At 43.6% G+C, this 20,813-nt stretch overlaps 1 protein-coding gene across 1 annotated transcript in view; it reads right to left on the bottom strand.

The window, feature by feature from the left end:
• Positions 1 to 546: 546 nt before the first annotated feature.
• Positions 547 to 20,813, bottom strand: part of nhsl1b (NHS-like 1b) — a 110,122-nt gene continuing 89,855 nt past the window's right edge. The window contains exons 3-8 of the mRNA XM_072442580.1: positions 16,260 to 16,384; positions 13,327 to 13,531; positions 11,423 to 11,554; positions 6,880 to 10,017; positions 5,625 to 5,757; positions 547 to 2,761 (exon numbers count right to left, since the gene is read on the bottom strand). Of these exons, the coding sequence (XP_072298681.1) occupies positions 2,107 to 2,761; positions 5,625 to 5,757; positions 6,880 to 10,017; positions 11,423 to 11,554; positions 13,327 to 13,531; positions 16,260 to 16,384 (4,388 nt within the window). The 3' untranslated portion in view covers positions 547 to 2,106. The remainder of the gene's footprint in view (positions 2,762 to 5,624; positions 5,758 to 6,879; positions 10,018 to 11,422; positions 11,555 to 13,326; positions 13,532 to 16,259; positions 16,385 to 20,813) is intronic.

Here is a 20,813-nt window from a genome sequence, read left to right as displayed (position 1 = left end):
AGTGTAATCAATTGTACAATCCAGGTCACACTTTTTGGTAGTCATTTTATTTTAGCACTGCTTTTTGGAACTAAAGCTAAACACTTTTTTGTCCAAGCCTTTTTGTGGCAATTTTAGTCATATTGCGACACGGGATCTTCGTAAATCCCACCCCTAGTAAATATAATCCTTTCAGCTACACTGGCCAGCCCATGTTTCCTCAAGGGAAACAACTGTAAAACATCTTGACCATCAGGAAGGAACGCTCTGGCTCGTCAATAGAGTGATTATAGCAAGAGGGTCTTTATTGATCCGCACCCAAGAGCCAGATGTGTCTATGTTGCATTGAGTGAGTGTGCTTGAGGTGGATGATGTTAAAAACGTAATATGTCTGCAATATTGAGACATAACTTCGAAGTGATGAGGAGTTTCAGACTTGATGGACAAGCAGGGATGCCTTCAAGACAAGTTTAACGAAGCAGTGATTTTGGGAGAGGTGTGATTTGACAGATGTGCGTGAATCAAACACAAGAGCTTCAGCAGAAAGAAACAGAACAAAGCCAGGACTTCATATCACCTTGTTTAATTACCCAGAACTATACACATGAGCAGCCTGCCTTCATGATGCCTTCGTCTTGTTTTGTACGATTCATTTTGCTGTTTGAGGCATGAGGTGAACCCGGTCCAAAGTGCTCAAGAAAGTCAGCAAGAGATTGGTCAAAAAAATAATAACATAACTATGCCATAGCCACAAGGACAGGTTAAGTCATTTTTTTAAATGCAAAAATATATATGTATATTGCATTTTAGGCACCAATCCAATTACTTTTTTGGCCAATCTCACTTCAACTGCTTGGACCAGGTCACATAATGTTCAGCCCTGCTATTCTCAAATAAATAATATACAAAAAAAAAAGGAAAACCACTCCCTTTCAGCAAACACAGGGCTACTAAAATAGTACAAAGATTTTTTGAGACTAAGTCAAATGTTACTTAAAACTCATTCTCTTCATATTTACATACAGAACCATATAAAACTGCAAAAGTATAGTTATTCAGGCGATTTTAGCAGGTGAAAACATTACAATTATAAGTGGCCACACCCTTCAGCTCAGTACATTTATCTTTTCAGCTCTTTGGTAACCAAGATGATGACTAAAATAGACTTTCGTTTGTCATTTTAGCTTTACAGTTATACATATTTCTTACCAAACAAAGCATCATTTTAAAACAATCTTTAAACATATCATAAACAAAGATAATGACTATGCACAATGCAAATCTACAAACTAAAACAAAACAACACAAATCATGTTTTAGAGTGAATTTGCCATTCGGGTCTTGTCTTTGTACACTTTACCTTTTACTAGCTGACTGCCTCAAACCAGGCAGTTATCCCATAGAAGTACCATAGGGATGTTCATGGAGAGCACATTCAGCCTGTAAAAGAGCTAACGTTCTACATTCAAACCTCCCCCGGGCACGTAGCACCACTGCAACGATTGTGTTTGTGATTGCTCAAAAGAAAAGGATGGTTAGATGAATGATGACATACGCATTGTTGCCCAAAAAGCTGGAATAATCTTGTAATCAAACACGTCTCCCTTTATTCCTATTTATATATACATTAGGTATCATTACAAGAACAGGAACGTTTTAAAACTCAGATTTTAGAGCTGGTTTCAACTATACTTGGTCTAAGGCTGCGTTCACACTTATTCTGGTTTGGATCTGGTTTGAGCCCAATTATGTCCTGATTTAGAACTGTTTGGTCCAGTTCTAGTCCAGGTTTAGGTACAGTCTGGTCCATGCTTAATTACAAATTTCTCAGTTTATTTCCATATTTGATGTGGCCTATGTGCAAGTGTGAACGCATTCTTAGTCTAGTCCTGGCTGCGCTTGGAAATCCAGATACTTTCTAAGTGGTACATGGTGTAAAAAAGTTTGACCACCACAGTTTAAAGATTTACAACTTAAGAGGCAACAGTTTGTATGAAGCAACTAAAGATGAAAGAGAATGCAGCCCCAGCGACCCTTGTGACCCCCAGTCTGGACCGCGTTGTGTCGTGGGATTGGTGCGAGTCTTTCGGAGCATATTCTATAAGTTCATCTGGGTAAATAGTCCGTCTAGCTCCTGCTGTCCTCGGATAAAGTGCCGTTCGAGTCATTGAGGGCTGAGAGGCTGTCCACTGCGTCGTTGTAATCGCTCTCACCCCACTCCCCGTCGCGCTCACATATAACCGTCATGGGGCTGCTGAGAATCCGATTGCGGGCGTTGTACTTGCTGCTGGCGGCGGACGGCGGCGTGCGCGAACGCCCGTATTTCATCCCGCCGAACGCAAAAGAGGGAGACGTGGGCGCGTTGAGGGGCAGAGAGTCATAGCGGCTCCACTCCTCCGGGGGTCTTTTACTGCGGCCGGGCGACGCACAGGGGCTGTGCGGGGCGGAGGTGGGTGACCCGGGCGAGGCGGGGGCGTCCAGGGACGATTCGGAGCGCGTCCTCTGGAAACGCGGATCGGTGGAGCGCAGCATTTCGGCGGCGGACATCCGGAAACTGGTCTCGGAGCGGCTGCCTTTCTTCAGCAGCAGGGCTTTGAAGGTGTCGCTGCTGGTGGAGGATTTGCGCAGCGATCGCTGGATGGAGGTGGTCTGTCGGGGCAGGGAGGAGACCGGGCCCGGGGAGCTGCTCGTCGGGGTCACCGGGGGAGAGCAGGGGTGAGAGCCAGGCCGCGTCCGCTCTTCGTCCGACACACTGCGACATCCCAGGACCTTCCTTTTGGACCTGTGGGGAAAAATAAGTTCATGAGTCTAGTGCATAGCTGGAAGTAGATTCAAAGTAATAAAAGTCACTGGAATGTAATTTGATATTGGAATATATAACCCACTTTAACCCTCTTTTCTTTGGATGCCACCCATTTTTTCATTTTATTTTTTACTTATTTTGTTTCTCTCTGGTCCTGTCCTGATCAACACATACAATTATTTATATAGGGGGTTAAATCTTTATTTTTGTATTACAATTATTGTAATACAAAAATAAAGATTTAACCCCCTATGTAAATAATACAGTAGGGCTGTCAATTGTTTTAGTCAATGATTCTTTTGTACTTTTTAAATGCATTATAAACAAATAAATGTCAAAATATAGATGTGGAATATTTACAAATGAAGTGTATTATGGATGAAAATAGATTATTCCGTTTTTTTGTCATTTTGAAATAATAAAGCCACTGTCTTTGTTATTAAAAGTTTTTTGGTATTAGTTTTAGAGTCTGTAAAGTTCAGATAATGATTACAATTAGAAAAAGACAATTACGATTCTTTTTCATTGTCAACAACTCACAATTAGTGGATTCATTGTTGCAGCCCTATAATACAATATGCCAATGTGCTTTTGGTATGGCTTAAAAGTAATTTGTAGTTTATTCAAAAAAGTACTTTTATACTTTTGTACTCTTGCCACTTTTGCCATTGCAGTTGATGAAATGTGAAAAGTGAATCTGGGTTAATCAAGATGTCACAGGGGATCGTTAACTTCATCCAGCAACGGAATTATCATCTCAGAAACAACCAATTTGAATTCAACTTAAGCCTACAGGACATGTCTTTCTACACCTCATTAACTGGTCTCTCAGCGCTACTGCATAGTTCCTCTGAGGAAACGACACTCTACAAATCTTTGCCCCAAATTTGCCCCCATGTTTGCGATGCCCCGAGCAATCGCGCCAACAAATCAGTAACAAACCAAAGAGCAGTCAATGACAGAGGCATAATTATAAGAGAGGCTTAACAAACTGAATAACTTTGCATTCTCAATCGAGTGAGGAAAAACTGTCGATGCTGCTACAAAAAAAGCTTAAGACTACGACAAAATGAAATTAATCAGAAAAACTCGAACTGGAAATAGCGCCTGAAGCCGTTTTAATCACAGGAGGACACTTCTGCTACTCTCAGCGGGAGTTGGGAGTCGTTGGTGTTGCCGCAGCCCATACAACAACCATAAAGTAGTAACAAAGCAGGGCAATTCTCTGAGAAGGCTATGGTGCCCAATGCTCACTGTTTAATATGCAAAGGCAGCAGCATTGCAAAGTAACAAAGCTATTTATGGGAGCGAGGCCTTTTCCCACTTTGAACCTTTCGATATGTGCCCCCTTTGCGCCCTTAAAGATATGACTATAAGCGTGGAAACTCAGATTACTGATAAGAAAGAGGTTTGATCTTGGAATTAAAAGGGACTCGAGGCAAGGTGAGACGTATTGCCTAATCCCGCAGATTGGATCTAGAGAGAGAAATTGTACAGAAAAACCTGTGGTGAGTGTTGCTGAAAGTCAAAGGGAGAACGTGCAGCGATAGGAGGTGTGCGTTGGTTCTTAACAACTCAAACTGTGTCCATGCCCTAAATTCAACCACTTAAGAGCAGCAGTTATCTTCTCTGGGCACGCCTCTTTACAGCGTTATGTAAGAGACCATCGCACGCATTCACATCTGCATTTACTAACCTGAATTTAGTGAAGCGTGACGTTTTATTAGATATTCACTACTATACATGACTGAACGGACCAAGAAAAACATCATCAGTTTAGTATTTGCTATTGGCAACCTAAAACAGAGCATGGATTTTATACCAGATGAAAATGGAACGTAAATATACCCCAATAACAATAATGATAATATTTCCAGCGGTGAAGTGAATGATTTTGATGCTGGACTTGAACTGTTATACACATCTAGTACCACCTAATATTTTTCTTTATTAAATGACATCAATTTTAAAAACAATGTTCAAATTATACTATCCAAATAATGTCAATGGATACAAAAAAGTCATGGGTTTTAACAAGTCACAAAATAATAGTATATATAATAGTATTTCAACTGCAAAGCCCTTCTGTCTTCCTTGAAATTCCATACATTAATGTGTTTAAACTTCCTGGTGACCAACTCAGCATTACATAACTCACATCTAGAGTAAAAGTGCAGTCAACAAAGCGAGTGTTGCCAGAGGAGGTAAAATCCCATGAAATGAAATCCTGCGATGGTTAAGATGACTCTCCAGCGCTGCGCCGCCACGTGACCGTGAAACACAAACTGGTGTGGGCTGCATGAGAAATTTATGTCTCCTCCAGCTTTGAAGAGAGCGCACGTATGCAATATATGTCAAACTGGAGTGCACTCGAGCAGATAGACACTCGCTCTCTCTGGTGGCCTCTAACCTAGATTAGTACCAGAGGGTGTTGTGTAGTTTAAATATGGATGAAGCAACAGCCTTTAAAGTCAAAAATGAGCTTCGCTAATTTGAGACGCAAAGATGAACACTGAAGATATGACACGAGCTTGTGTTTGAGTACCAGCAATTCATCCAGAGAGCTCATACAGGAGCAGCTAAATGTGTACGTTATAGATTCTGATAGATGGGATGACAATGGGTAAAGTTATGACAGCGAGGCAGATGATGAAGCATAGGGGGGATGGAGATGAAAACAGAGAAATCATGTCCTGAAGGGTGATGCAGGAGGTGGGGGGAGAAGGAGCGGTCAAGTTCAGGGTTACGAGGCGGAGAGAAAAATGATATGAGATGCTGACAGGGAGATACAGAGGGCTGGCAATGCACAGGAGCGGACGCAGACACGAGTGAGCTTTCCCACCTGTGAATGACCGCAAAGAGGTCCTCCGTGGTTCTGGGACGGGAGGGCGACGGGGTCACCATGCTCTCCCGGGACGCCCCGTTGGATCGGACCGGCGACGATTCTGCCGTGCTGCTGGACTCGAACACCTCACCTGAGAAGAAATGACACCGTTACAAATATTGACAGCATCCTTGCGTCTAAAATGAGAGGTGGACATGTGTGTTCCCCCCTTACATCTTTGTCTGTTTGTATGTCCCCTGTGAGTGCATGCCTGCTAGAGTTTTTTTGGCGGCTTTACTCCTCCCCTCCTCTTCTCAACCTTCGCGCTCACGTCTGCAATTCGACTGCCTCGGCTTCTGCGGGCATCCTCCCCTACATCCCACTTGCTCCCCTCCCCTTTCTGATGCGAATAAGCCCCTCCTCCCTTGCCCTAAAACTCACATCTCCCCCTGGGACAGACAGCCGCGCACTCCTCCCTTTTAGTGAGTTAGACTGGAGTAGGATGGGAGATTAGCAGCAAAGATGAAAAGCAAAAAGGGATATTTGAAAATAAGGATTCATTGCTTCAGGGGGTGAGATAGACAGAGGGCTGGATTGAGTGAAGGAAAAAAAGAAAAACAGAGCAATGCAGGGGAAAATGGGAACGTGGCCATAAGAGCGGCACAGTATACAGAGTAGAAAGGATGAGCAAAGATCCAAGAGGCTGCGGCACTGCTGTCCCACTGATAAGCTATTTCCACAAAGTTTTAAGCCGTTAGAGCTTATGTTTTTTAAGTTTACACTGTGGACGGTCCAAATATGTGTGAATAAAGATCACTGACCACCAATATGGGAAATGTTGCAACAGTTCTGTAGAGAGGCGAGCCCGGTAAGAATGTTTTTCAAGGTGTTTTTTAAATCAATACAATATCTGAGCTATGTCGGAAAAAGTGTATAGTGCACCTTTTTTAGTGAGTTTAAGTTTTAGTGAGGTGTAAAACTTGACCAATGATTTCTTGTCTTTAAGGTTTAACTAAACTTATAAATTTTGATGTTCTGGTCAGTCAAAGTCAGGATCATGATCAGAAAGAAATCAGATGGTTTTGCGTTTTGTAGAGCATTTTCATCTTAAAACTCCCAAAAAGCTGATCAACTCTGGATTTTCATGTGTAACCAAAGCCACTGTCTAGGCTCTAGCTTTGTAAAAATGTGAAATAAACGGAGGACTTTCTGTCTTTACCCTGTTAGTAGGTGAATTTGTTTAAAACCACTCAGAAAAGTAAGTATATCTCACCTGCATCGTCTTTGGAGCTGACGGATCCACTTGTGCTGCTCGTTCCATCACCGCTGTCCTCCTCCTCTTCCTCCTCTTCCCCCTCTTCATCATGCCCATTGGTGTACACACTTATCTCGGGGCTGATGGAAGCAGACATGTATGAGTCTTCTTCTTGTGGTTCTGCACGTTTTTCACTGCTTTCTGTCAGAGGCTCAGAGCTCTCTGAAGTTTCCCCATCTTCCTGCAGCTCATTTTTCAACTCATCTTCTTTGGAAAGTGAATCTACCTGATCTCTTGTCGGCAACAGCCCATTCTGTTCCTTATACTGACACTGTTCTATAATAGGCTGGGGGTTAACTGGTTGTATGAAGGGCTTTTGGGGTTTTTTGGAGACTGCTGGAGGCCGTTTGACAGGCGACGCCTGTGGTGAGATTTGCACTCGATCATGGTCATAATTTTCTTTACCGTTTACAGGTTGGTACTCGGTGATGAAGCAAGAGTCCAGCGACAACTCCTCTAAAAGCTTTGAGACAGGGGAGGAGGACGACTTGCGGGACACATCTTCCATACAGCCATTCTGAGTGTCATCCTGGCTGCTGGAGTCCAAAGTTTGAGATTGTGGATCATTGCTAAAGTCCAAGTTTTCGATTTCCTTGTTGGGGCGTTTTACCGATCGAAGCTGGACACTCTGCAGGGCGAACGGCGTGATGAGGGGCTTGGGTGATGGCATGGTGTTATCGGACAGAGCCTCTTTGCGGGGCTGCTGCTTTGGTGTTTTGACAACAGATGGAGAGGACGATGATGCCACAAAGGAAGGCAGTGGCGGTGGCGGAGGTGGGTCCATGTTGGGGTATGGAGGAGGGGGAGGAGGAGGACTGAAGCTGCCATTGAATGATGAGCTGGGGGGGATTAGAGCATCAGGGGATGGAGGAGGAGGAAACTCAGGAGAAGTGGAGCAGACAGGGGGTGGGCTTAGGGCCTGAGCCGGTGGGGTGGGTGGTAGCGGAGGAGGAGCGGGACAGGAGGGGGACGAGGGGGGCAAAGGGGCAGGGAAGGGGGGCGGGGGGCTCAGGGGCGTGTTGGGAGCAGAGGAGGAGAAAATAGGCAGCGGGGGTGGAGGAGGAGGAGGTGGGTTTTTAAGAGAGTCTGATGTGTTGGAGGAGAGAGAAGTGGACGAAGAGGACATTGAGACAGAGGAGATGAGGGAGGACTTTCTCTCTGGGACTTTGGGTTTGGGGCGACTCCCTGAAGGAGACATGGAGCGGACAAACGAGGGCACTGGGGTTCCAGCGGTGGGTGTGTTGGACTGGCTGGAGTAGCCACTAGAGGGGGAGGTGAGTCTATGCACTCTGTCAGGTGAGGTTTTAGGCTTCACTGCCCCTCCCTGCTGAGCTGTAGGAGACTGGACATTTTTACCGTCTCCATTGTTTTGGAGATCTCCAGAGTTCACCCCTGTTGAAACTGTGGAGGTGGCAGCAGGAGACTGCGCCCTCTGGTCAGCCTGACCACGAGGGTAGTCCATGTAGTAGCCCCAGGACTCGGCGTAGTCAGAGCGCAGGCTGCTGGTTTCACTCTGAGCAGGAGTCACTTGGCAGAGCGAGTACATATTTGACACAACACCAGAGTTCATTCCCAGTGATGCTGCTGAGCTGCCTGCACTAATGCTGCTGTGACTGCGCGGCCGCAGCACCCATGGATCATCGTAGTCACTGCTTGGGCTGTGAGAGGGTGAAGATGGTGATGCACCTTTTCCTTTGCCTCCTCTCAATCCAATCTGTAAACTCTGCTGCAGGCTGGCGATCAGACTCTCATTAAGCACAGACACAGTGCCTCCGCTGATCGCATTCACCCCTCCCAGGGGCTTCTTCTCTCCAGCTCTGCGCCTCAACGAGTCTGTGCGGGCCGGGGGCAGCGGTGGCCTCTTGGATTTACGTAGCGAGATGCTTCTGGACAAAGACTTGTCGCTGTACAAACTTGCAGAGTCCTCGTGGTTTGCCAGCTCTCGACACTCGTACATGCTGTGTCTAGTGGCCCGACCAACTGCTGCCCCATGGCCACTGCCGTGGCTGCGTGAGCGCAGGCCCGAGTCCAGGTGCATGGAGGTGAAGTAGCCATCATTGTCCTGGGAGTAGACTGAGCTGGAGTCTGTGGTGGTTCTGGATGAGCGTTCTAAGCTGCTGTACAGCTGGTTTATCGGAGTAGAGCAACTGGAAGTAAGAGTACGATGTGGGGCCACAACATTTTCGGGAGTGTCGTAGATCCACTGCTCCTCTGGCACACAGGATGGAGGTGTAGGGGCAAGCGTGCTGTGGCTGTGTGTGCTGCTGTCCGAGTGTCCAGACTCGCTCACTGGGGCAGTGCCGGTGCTCTGAGCTTTAGCCACAGGAGTGGAAGTGGCCAGTGCAGGACACGTGCTGCTCTGGCTGAAGGGCGCAAGACTGGATGTCAGAGGATCTCTGCTTGATGCCCCACTGAGGGGGCGACCGTTAGGGAGAACTATTGCAGTGGGTGGGCTGTAACCAGATGAGTTTAATGTAATGACCTCAGAGGAGTTGGACATCGTGGCATTTGGAATGAATGAGGTGGAATACGCTGCATGAGGGGACACCACACAAGCCGGACCACCGCCCCACTCACTGACATGGCTCCCTCTCAACTCCTGGGACTTGGGCCGGGGCAAAGTGCCAAATCTCGGGGCAGTTCTCATGTGGACAGCTGTATCATCCACCTGAAGTTTGCCGATGCGACCTTGAGGTGTCCCATGCTCTTCTGATTTGACTGGGGTGCTGCTGTAGATGGGATCAGCACTTAGAGACACCCTGGCGCCCCGGGGCAGGCTGTGAAACCGGGACAGGTCTCCATTATATTGAGGCATCATGACTATCCCAGAGCTGTCTGTACTGGAGATGGATATACTTCCAGTAGAGGATGAGGCTGAAATCCCTGCCATCTGTGCAGCGATGCCCTGTCCCCTTTGTGCGCGGATTCTCCTCATGGATGGAGGGACTACTTTCACCTCTTCTGTCTGAGAGCAGGAGTCTCTAGTCACTGACCTCCGGAGCATTGAGTTCATACTGCCGGTTCGTCCCAAAGTGGAATATTGTCCCGGGATGAACATAGAATGTGGACGCACATCTCCGCTGCGTCCTGGAGGTGCTGGCAAACAGTAAGGAAAAGGCAAATAAGTTGACAACATTGAAAATATGTCTTCTCTATCACAAATGACAAACTTGAGTTAGTATGTTTTCTATTCTTGATCACAAGGGAGCTATTTAATTGGTAACCCCTGCTTAACATCCTCTCGTTAACATCATTAGCGTGGAACAGGTAAACATAAGACACAGTATATTGTCATGATTATCAGACTAAAAGTCTATTAGAAAAGTGTCAAGTTAGGCTTTAAACAGAGGGAACTGAGGCAACACAGAAATGCAAGGAGGCATGCACAAGCAGAATGCAGACAAAATTAGAGGTGAAGACACAAACACTAAAACGTACCAGAGAAACACACAAATGGTCCAAAAGCAGGCTAACCGGACTGTCCTCCATTTGCAATAGTCTTTGAATTCCCCAACATCTTTCCTCTCCTCTCTCGCAATCCTGAGCATCACACATTCTCTCCTCTTCCTCACTAAAGAACGGAGTGACAGCTTGGCTCGCCTCTGCTGCTACTGCGATAGATTAAGCTGCAGGTCTAGTCCTTCTCAGGCAGCATCAGAGCACGAAGAGGAGAGAGAGAGAGGGAAGGATGGGGACTATTACCCCGGCCAAGTAATCAGGAGATTCAGAGCCAGTCGTCAGCTGGGCTCACACCAGACTTAAAGCTCTTTCCCCATCAGCTTTGATCTTATCGCAGTGGACTTAGGCTTTGCTTCAAAACTGGTGCCACCCCGCAGTGAAGACCTGTGTAAGTTAACACGTGGGGTGGTCAACTCTGTGCCAGCTAAGGGAGCTTAACACCAGGGACTTCAAATGGACAAAGTCAGAAGGTGCATTGGACTTTGGTATTTGTAGTTTTAGAGCATTTGAATAACATCGCTTTGTCAGAGATTAATAATTTATAAGTTTTAGTCCAAATATCACCAAAACACACCTTAAATTAGCATAAATCAAACCCTGGCCTAACGCAAGGGATAAAATGAGGATTAACCAAAACATCTAATTCTCAAGGAAAAAACAGGCCTAAACCAGTTTAAAACAAATCTGGACTCGATCGATATTACAACAGGATTGAATCGGGACCTGAAAGGCAAAAGGCTGCCCCAGAAGAAAGCCACAAACAGTATTTAGCAATGTATAATGAATAAAAATGAGACAATGGACAGAAAGGACATAAATGTTCATGGAAGACACATAAAGCCCTCACAAGATGTAAAGTATGGCCCAGGAATTTCCCAAATCAATCAAACCAAAAATGTAATTAAAAGAAAAGGTGGATATCATGGCAGAGGCAATGACACCATTGACAAACACACAACAACTACTTCTACAGCTAGAGCTACAGCTATGACTACTTGCACTACAATCCACTGACAGTGGGGGGCGCCGCACGTCGCCATACCTAAGTCCTGGTTGAAGTTGTCTGGCAGCCCTGATATAGTCTTTCTGCGTTTGACCTTCTTGGGCCGTCGGGACACGGTGTCAGTGTTAATGAGGGAGCGTCGGATGCTCGCCTGCCGGTCAAACACTTCCCCTGGAGGTCGCGAGAGCAAGGCAGGCGCAGACACAGGCAAACAGCAAACAGTTAGTTATAGGGGAACATGCACAAAGACTTCTTATTGTTAAATAATAAACCATGCATCATTTTCTTGGACAACAGCTGAAAGAGTAGTGCCAGTCTTTGCACATGGATTTGAAATATCGATCTTAAAGGAGGTCAAATTCCATAAAACAACAGAAATACTAGCCATGTGGAATATGAGCAAATAATGTTTATGGCAGAATAAAAATAAAAATAAACCTAAAACACAAGTCCATTTGCAAAGCTTTTTTGAGACGATTTCCAATTTTAAAATTCAGTGTTGATAATAAAACTACTTAAAAGTAGAAGGCTGTTATGTAATGTTAATGCTTGTATATTTAAATAGTGCAAAGTGGATGTTAATAAGACTCATAGATAGACTACAGTTAGGGTTTTTCAAGACGTGCAGATTATCGGCACATAGTGAGTATTTAGCCTCAGCAGTGGACCGTGTCGAGCTGGAGACAGTGTGCAGGCGTCAGGGATGTAGCAAACGATCTGAGGGTGGATTGTGTTCATCACGTTGCCACTTGTGACAGAAAACCCTCTGATCTGGCCCAGTGTCTGTGCTTTACCTTCTCCCACTCAGTAATGTAAAGTGACAGCAGATACAGTCAATGATGATTTGTGAGGAGAGGAAACAGATAAAGACTTCATTAGCGTCTATGGGATCACAGGCCCGCTGTAAGATTGACTATGACACTGGCAAAATCAGATGGTTATTGTAAACTGGCAATTTGTAGTTAATGTGGCATTGGTTATTTATCATTGTATAACAATCGATTTTCCAACAAAGGATTAACTATAACCATGGTTATGTTGTGTTTGTAGCAAGTACTGATATCACAAGTTTAAACTCCAGTGTGATTTACCTGTTTGGATAAAAAATAACAAACAACATTGTACTGACAAAATACTCCGAAATACACACACTAATAATGAAAATAAATTTGCCTGTTTTTGGATGTTCATCTGTCAAACACTCAAAATTCCTACTTATAGAATGAGCTGTCAACACATTTTAAGCAGATAAATGTACAGCCAGAAAGCGTGGTCAGGAGCGCGGGGAGTTCACTTTGGATGACAACGTGTTGGGGTGGAGATAAATTTTTTAGTTCAAGCTAAACTTATCACATTCAGTTTTTCAAGCAGAGCTGTGTATATTAATACTTCTAATATTAGTCTTCATTTTGCTCATTGGATTAGTTCATTTACATGCGTTCGCACATCCGGGAACTTATACAGTAGCAACCGAGTCCGCCATTTGAAAGGGGCACAACAACACGTCTACTACATACAATATCCAGGATATGTGAGGCCAAAATGCCAAAAACCTGTGTTCTGGACATTGCTCTGTTGTCAGACCAAGGAATGATAGCTTTGTCGTGTACCTTAGTTTGCCGTTATAGTCTAAAGAATCAAAGTATTCATAGCTCATTATGCTGTAGAAAAGGATGCAGTCGTGACGGTTGCTAGTATAACGATGCCCCTTTCAAAATGGCCGCTATGGGGAAGTCCCGGATGTATGACGTCACCGCGAACGCATGTATTGGGCAGGACATCACATCATCAATGCAATCCAAGCATTTTTGTACTTTCTTCTTCTATTTTTTTACACAGATAATTTATTTGCATCATGGGTTTGATGGGTAAGTTGTGAATTCATATGGTATTTACGTTTTGTATGTTAAAAACGTGGCCTTTCTTTAGTAAATGCAGCATACCTGTTACATTAATAGGAACAATGTCTGTGGGCACAGCCTGCGCTGCTTGTCTCATCCTCTCTTCTGGCGTGGGGAGGGGCGTGGCCTTGGTCCAAACCACCTGACCATCGACCTCTGACCCCTCCCTGTCCTCGCCACAGCCCTGAGGCGTCTGGGACCTCATGGACAGTTGGGACTTGTCATCTTCTGCCGACGATGCTATTGACTGGAAGTGGAAAAAACATAATTGAGTATAACCATTGTGATGAGAGAAAATAAATATGAATGAAAGATAATTGTACAAAATTAGCATACTTCAGTTCTAGCCTTCTCAATTTGACTGGACCCTACACTTCCCTTTTAGAATCTTCTTCTTTGTTTTTTTATGTTGTTGTTGTTATATGGCGGTTGGTATCCAAGTGTTACATTACCGCCACCCAATATAGTTCTCTAGACTTTATTCTTTAGACTTTATAGAGCGTCTGCTCATGATGTCATAAAGCAGACACTATGATGTCATGATGCAGACACTGATGTCATAATGCAGCCACTATGATGTCATAATGCAGACACTATGATTTTTGACGCGTTTCCACTCCTTAACACTTTCACCGACTTCAACAAGTTATACCTCTTTACGATCGATTTCGCCGTCTTATTGCTGCTGTTGGTTTTGACATTTGTACATCTTGTACTTTTTTCAGTATTTGCTTATATTTTTTCAACTCCTTAACACTTTCAACAAGTTATACCTCTTTACGATCGCTTTCACCGTCTTAGGGGGGCTATTGATTTTGACATTTTTACATACCGTACTTTTTTCAGTATTTGCAAAAGTAAATTGCTAACGCTAACAGGGAGGAGGGGGTGCTGCCGGGTCACCGATGCTATCTCTCTCTTTCTCCCTGCTCAGGTCTGCGTTCAGCACGCTCTTGCAATTTGTCAGGACAAACAACTATTTTGAGTCGCAAACTACGTAATCATCAACTGTGAATTACTGAGCGTCATTGGTATGCCGCAAAACGCAGCAGAAAACATGGACGGGCGGGAAGGCTGAATATTTTTCAGTAAATATTGAACATTTTCAACAACACATGTAGTACTCTGACACACATGTTACACAAATGCAGTACCTTTTCCACAAATTTTGCACATTACACTTCTTTACACAACTAAACTACATGTTGTTGTTGTTTTATGGCGGCTGGTATCCAAGTGTTGCATTACCGCCAGACTTCATTTATTTATTTACTTTATTCCAGGATTTACGCTTCTTCTAAAGAATAAAGCCGAAAGAATAAAGTCGGACACGGAGACGAATTAAGTCTTAAGAATAAACAGGCCGCGAAAGAGACGGGGGCCTGGGGCCAGTAAGCAGTCAAATCTCCGGCGAGCCCGCGGTTTGAATTAGGAGGGGGCCCGCCGTGCCCCTGTATCTAAATTCCTCGAAAAAAACAAACAAGATTTAAACTAGTAATTTGGACATATTCGGGGCATTTTCATCGCTTAAAGGCGGTATGGACAATTTTTCGGCGATTTGAGAACGCAGGCGGAAGTGACTTCCCCCGTGCGGACTGATACAACACACACGTGCGTTTGTTTATTAGCGCAACGGAGCGCATCACATCGCTCGTCTCCCGTAGATTTCTGTCCACTTCTGCGTCAGCTCGAACTGTCTTTCTCCGTCTTCATTTTGCCCCGTACACTGAGGGAACTATATTATGATAGATCCATGCACTTAGGCACGCGGAAACGTGGGGACGAGCCTGACGCGGCTGCAGGTGAGCGGTAGGTGCGTTTTATGATTGATACGTGGCAGGACAAATGATTTATCCACGCCACGAGGAAATATGATAAGAAATTTGCTGAAAAAAATCGTCCATATCACCTTTAAGTTTCGTTTTGACAGACATGCCCACTTCGCAGTCTTCTCGCTTCTCATTGGCCGAGCGGTGTTCGTGATCTAATTTCGATGAAAGCGGGCATCTGATTGGCCGCTGCGTTCGGTCTTGTTCGGATGTACTCGGAAATGCCCGGTCTAATTTTTCCCCAAAAGTGAAATGTAGGTTGGCGGGCCTCAATCTCTACTCAGTCCACAATTCAGTCTTTTTAAAGTTGTTTGCCACAAAAGCTGTGTCAATGTGGAAGTATCCAAGGGCCCCAAGGGCCCCGCCCTTTGGAGTTGTTAGCATCGGGGCAATGTATATATGTTAGCAGTTTATTTTGTAGGCTGTGATTTTATATATTCCACAAGATCTCCTTGTGTCAAATGCTGTAAACAGTATTTATTTTGTATCTAATAAACATTATTATATTGAATTAAATAGTATTGAAAGATCATGATGTCTGGTTTATAGGAATTCAGTATTTGTGCTCTTCATATCAAATAAAAGATAAAAGTACTTAAAATTGATTTACATGCTAATAACGAGGTTTAAAACAACGCGATGACGCGCGCGCTTGTGGGCCCCTGAAATTGCTGGAGGGGCCCTAACTTTTTTAGGTAGGGGGGCCCCCTGGCCCCTAACTTTGAAAATCTATTTCTCAGCCTGAATAGAGCCTAAATAATTTAGCCTAAAGAATAAAGCCTAAGCCGTACGGCGTGAAGAGTCAGCTGAGGAATAACCTCTAAAGAATAAAGTCTGGCAGTTATGTAACACTTGGATCCCAACTGCCATTAAACACCAAAGAAGAAGATATATTTTCTTTCTCTCCTTTTTTTTAACGGTATAGCATAAAACACATACTTTGAAGACCCTAACCCAACAACAGTAGGTGGCGGTAAATGCATCTTTTCTGCAAGGCAATGTAAGGTCAAAGACATGTAAACCATGTAAAAGACGCGTATACTAAAGACAATGCGGCACCGTGTATGGCCACTAGATGGCAGTGTCTAGCTAAATAATTGGGTCACAGTGTGGGGCTCAGAGGACATCAGTCTCACGCCTTCATACCTTCTTGTCAATGTCTTCCTCCTCCTCATCCTGCAGGCTGCCGGCCTGAAGCGGGTCAGAGAACGTGGGACCCTGAGAGTAGTACTGAGAACTCCGAAAACCATCCTTCCTCAGTCTGTCACAATCTGAAAGACAGAAAACAACAAATGTGATTGATAATAGTCTTTCTATTCTTTCTATTCCTTTATTAAGACTATGAAAGGTTTTTGTCTCTTAAGAGTTTTGTTTATAAGAGTTTTTCTATTAAGAGTGTTTTTTTTTAAGTTTCCTATAAGTTATCTGTTCTTGAAATTTCCCCATTGTGTGGACAAATAAAGGCTATCTTATCTTAGTCTCTTCGATTTTTTTATGAAACTGCAAGACAAAATGTAATTAGGTCTGTCACAATGAAGGAACAATTACAATTAAATGAAACTTTGGCTGATGGCATCTCCTGCTTGAGAGTTGTGTGGGCCTCTGGCTGTCTTTTATTATTTTATGTTGTTTTTAATTAGTTTTTATTTGGTTTGTACGCATTTATTCCTTTTTTCTATTTATTAATTTTCAACATATTTTGCTTGTATTTGCTTTGTACTCTGTGGAGCACTTTGGAGACTTTGTGTTAGTAAAATATGTAATACAAATAAAGTTGGATTGGATTGCAATATCATCTCCATAGCAACAAGCAGGTGGCTGACCCTGCAAAGAGCCCCCATTATCGTAGAAGTCAAGTATTTATTCTAATGTCTGCTTGATTTATCACTTACTTAGAAAAGGCCAACTAGTGGTAACTGTGAGCGTTAATAATTCAGATGATTTTGCTTGGGCTGTCACATGACCACAGCCCCCCCTCATTGGATGCTGGCAGGCGCTGCTCACACCCCTCTCCTCGCCACCTGCTGTTTCGGCGGTGATGCGGATGAATGGAGATGTGTGATACAGTAACAGCCCACTACATGAGCGAGTCTGTCAGACACAGATGGAGGAGCCGTCCCCCTGTACAGGTCACACGCTTGAAGTACGACTACTCCCAAAAAAACCACAAAGGGACCACGGGTGATATCAGTAGACCGGTAACAACAGCCGTTTGGTTTTGTAATATGAGCATTTTCAGAGGATGGTTGATTTATTGAGATTTTAGTCGACCAAAATTTGTATTAGTTCCAATTTTATCATTTCGACTGTAAGAATTTTCACAGTAACAGAAAGAAGAAAGCCTGTAGTGAGTTAGCTGAGGATTTGAGCCTGAATCATGAGTTTAACCATTAACCTTTTGACATCTAAATAGATATTTTTTTTTTGTAAATAGTTGTTTTCGCCTGAACTGCAGTGTAATTGTGGCCTTGTCAGTGCAGTTTGGGTTTGATACATGGTCAGATCATAAAGCGACTGAAACATTTTGAGGGCTTAGTTTCACGTCGACTAATTAGCAGTGCGTGAATATAATCGACCAATGTTTTCTTATGTCGACTACAGCCCTGGAACATCGTGAACAACTTCCAAGGCAATAAGTCAATTCAAGTTTTATTCAGGCCTATTTATCAATCAATAACATTTAATTTAGGTACTCACGTGGTTAGTAAAACATATAACGATTGACGATGACAGTACAGTGACTGTTTTAAAAATAAAAACAATTCAGACTTGCTTTTAACAGCTATTGAGCCAGTGAAAATAATTTTAAGCCACTTTTATCTTGTCTCTTGCCTATATATATCTTCGGTGGTCTGTTGTTGTCTGCTGTTTGATTTTTTGTATTTTTTTTATCTCTGTCTTTTTCATTGTGAAGCACTTTGGATTTTAAATGTGCTATACAAATAATTTGGGTGCACGGTGGCAAAGGCGGTTAGCGCTCTTCTCCGAAGAAGGAGATCATGGGTTCGATTCCCGGACCAGACCAACATCACATGATCTCTCTGGGTGGAGTCTGCATGTCCTCCCCGTGTTATCGTGGGTTCTCTCCGGATTCTCCGGCTCCTCCCACCGTCCAAAGACATGCATGTGTTAGGCAAAATTGTTTTTTCTAACACGCTCCAACCCTGCCGCTTTAATATTAATCATGCATATCAACTAATACAAACTGAATTATTCATAGAGCCAGTTGTTGCATTAAGTGTTGTACATGTACAGGCACCGCCAAACCCTCCTGTCCCATCAAGGCTGCTCCGTTTGATCCATCCATTGCTGTGGCGTTTATCTCCATTGCTAATTACAACTGGTCTCTAAGGAGATCCACTCTGTTGCTCGTGCGACAGGTAAAAGGCTCAAGCGGAGGCAACAAAGGCGGCGTTTGTGACAAGCCGCTCATGTGTTGAAGGATGCGTTTAGGAAGCGTAATGCTAATGGGGCTCTGATGACGAGCGCGAGCATCCTTAAGACGATTGGAGGGGTGTGAACGGGCACGGCCGATCAAATAAATGAGCCTGCGATAAGGGCTGTCGCTTGTTGCCAGGCAGAAGTGCAACAAAGTGGCACACGGGAAGAAAGAAGGGATGGCAAGGTCTCATTTCTAAATAAACTCCACAGAGAGGTTCACGGACAGGTTTATTTATTGGATTAACAGCAAATGTTGTGTTAAAAAAATGTAATCCAAGGTTAAATCAAAGTTTAATTCATACCAAATAAACAAACTATTCACAGCAGGGAAGGAGTGAATGTATACATGAATACTGTACAGTTATTCTTTTAGGACATTTTGATTTCTAACTGTATGTATTCGTAAATATTCTCTATCTAGAAGCTTTCCGTGACCGTATTTCATCCTCTATTTGGTTTATAATGTATTTAAAAAGTCTCAATGTGCACCAGTCGACTCATAAAAAAAAAAAAAAGAATCCCTGACAAGTCAAACTTTTAAAATAATCCTTAATGACAGCCCTAGTTTACTCTGAAAATAACATATCCAATTAGGCCCTTCACGATACTTACGACCGTTCAATGTTTGGGGCTCAGTATTTATCATGTGCACCTTGTCTTTGCACTAGTCAAGAATCTTTTGTCATTTTTTTTTGTTGTACGCTGGGCTTTGAGCTGTGGAGGGTCAAATAAACAAGTTCACTCACAATATGTACAAATTAAAGTGTTTTGTTCTATTATTTATGCAATTCAGCTTTTTGATATTATACATGTAGAAAAGGGTTTACCGAGATAAACAAAATGCACGGTTATTGTGTCAGTGTCATGAAGTAAATATACATGGCACTCAAAAGGATGTTGTTGTTGCCCAATTCCAGTACTTTAGTTTAGTTTGGGATTGGAGTAATGTGGAATGTCACTAATGCCAATAAAGGATTGTGATAAAGAGATTAAGGTGGTTTGTCGTCTTAACGCTCTGTCTGAACTTACAGACTTCTACGACCACAGCGTTTCATCTGTGGCGGTCATCAGGACTCTATGGTATTTTATCAACATGGATTTATCACTACTGCTACACCGATCACCATAAAACATTCTGAAGAGCGATATATTGCTACAGAAAATAGTGCAGTGAACGATAATGTTGTTGGCGGGATAAGAAAACCCTTTGAAAACCCACATTGTAAAGAGAATGTGTTCGCTCATAAATAAAACGGCACTATGAAACACACTGTAGATAAATAACTCATAGATATATCATTATTATTCTACTTTCTGCAGGGGAAATGTTACAGAGTTTCAGAACAATTTCCCCACACCAGTGTAAATAAAATGCGCAGACAATAAATACTGAGTTAGAAAAATATTGTGTATCTTTTCATTATTGATAAGTCAATATAGATTTTATTGTGGCAGGCTTGCCCTGTTCAATGCAAAAAACAAAAAAACTTGGGCTACAAAAAGTGCCTTTACTGGAGAAATGTTGACACGTTTCCACTGGATTGGTTATTAATAATTTCCGTTTCACTGCAGTGTTTCAATGAGCGGCAATTGTACCCCCAGTAAATAAAACACCACACACTGCGCCTCTAAGCATCCTGGACAGCGCACAGAAGACTACAGCCAGTGTGTAACGGACAGGTGCATTCACTGAACACCTGTTGGCACCGAGCTGGGACCCCTGGGGCAGGCTGGAGGTGATGGGAGCTGACAGCGTGGGGGCGGGCGGGGGTATAATCCACATCCCAGGTGTTGTTTGTCGACCGGCCGTATAAATAATGCAAGAACGGACAACGCTACAACGCGGGGGTCATGAAGCTCCTCTGGAGGACTTAGGTTTGAGTATAAACCGGGGGGCGGCCAACTACACGAGTCAGAGTACAGCTGTTACGGTTATCACTGCTGTGTTTTATCTGCAACAGAACAAGGCCGTGGGGCTGGTCACAACAAGTCTATGCAAACATACCACACAAACACAACTTTCCTGACAAACGGGTGAGAAAATGCAACTTTCCCAGGAACAGTGAACACAACAGTGACACAGTTCAGCTTTCGGCCAAGCGTCGCCTTTAGTCAGAGCTGTTCACATTTTCTTTGTTCTTTCTTGTATATCACGTTATTTCAGCATGACACTTTGACCAACAGTTCCAAAGTCTAAACTGCTATTCATTCATTCATTCCTCAACTAGATTCTACCAATTTTCCAATTAGTTGTAGCTG

Source organism: Eucyclogobius newberryi, unplaced genomic scaffold (genome assembly GCF_026437365.1).
Source record: "Eucyclogobius newberryi isolate DKJ021-1_F unplaced genomic scaffold, fEucNew1.0.hap1 SCAF_1, whole genome shotgun sequence".
In the NCBI taxonomy this organism is placed as follows: Eukaryota; Metazoa; Chordata; class Actinopteri; order Gobiiformes; family Gobiidae; genus Eucyclogobius; species Eucyclogobius newberryi.
This window is presented reverse-complemented; position numbering and strand designations above follow the sequence as displayed.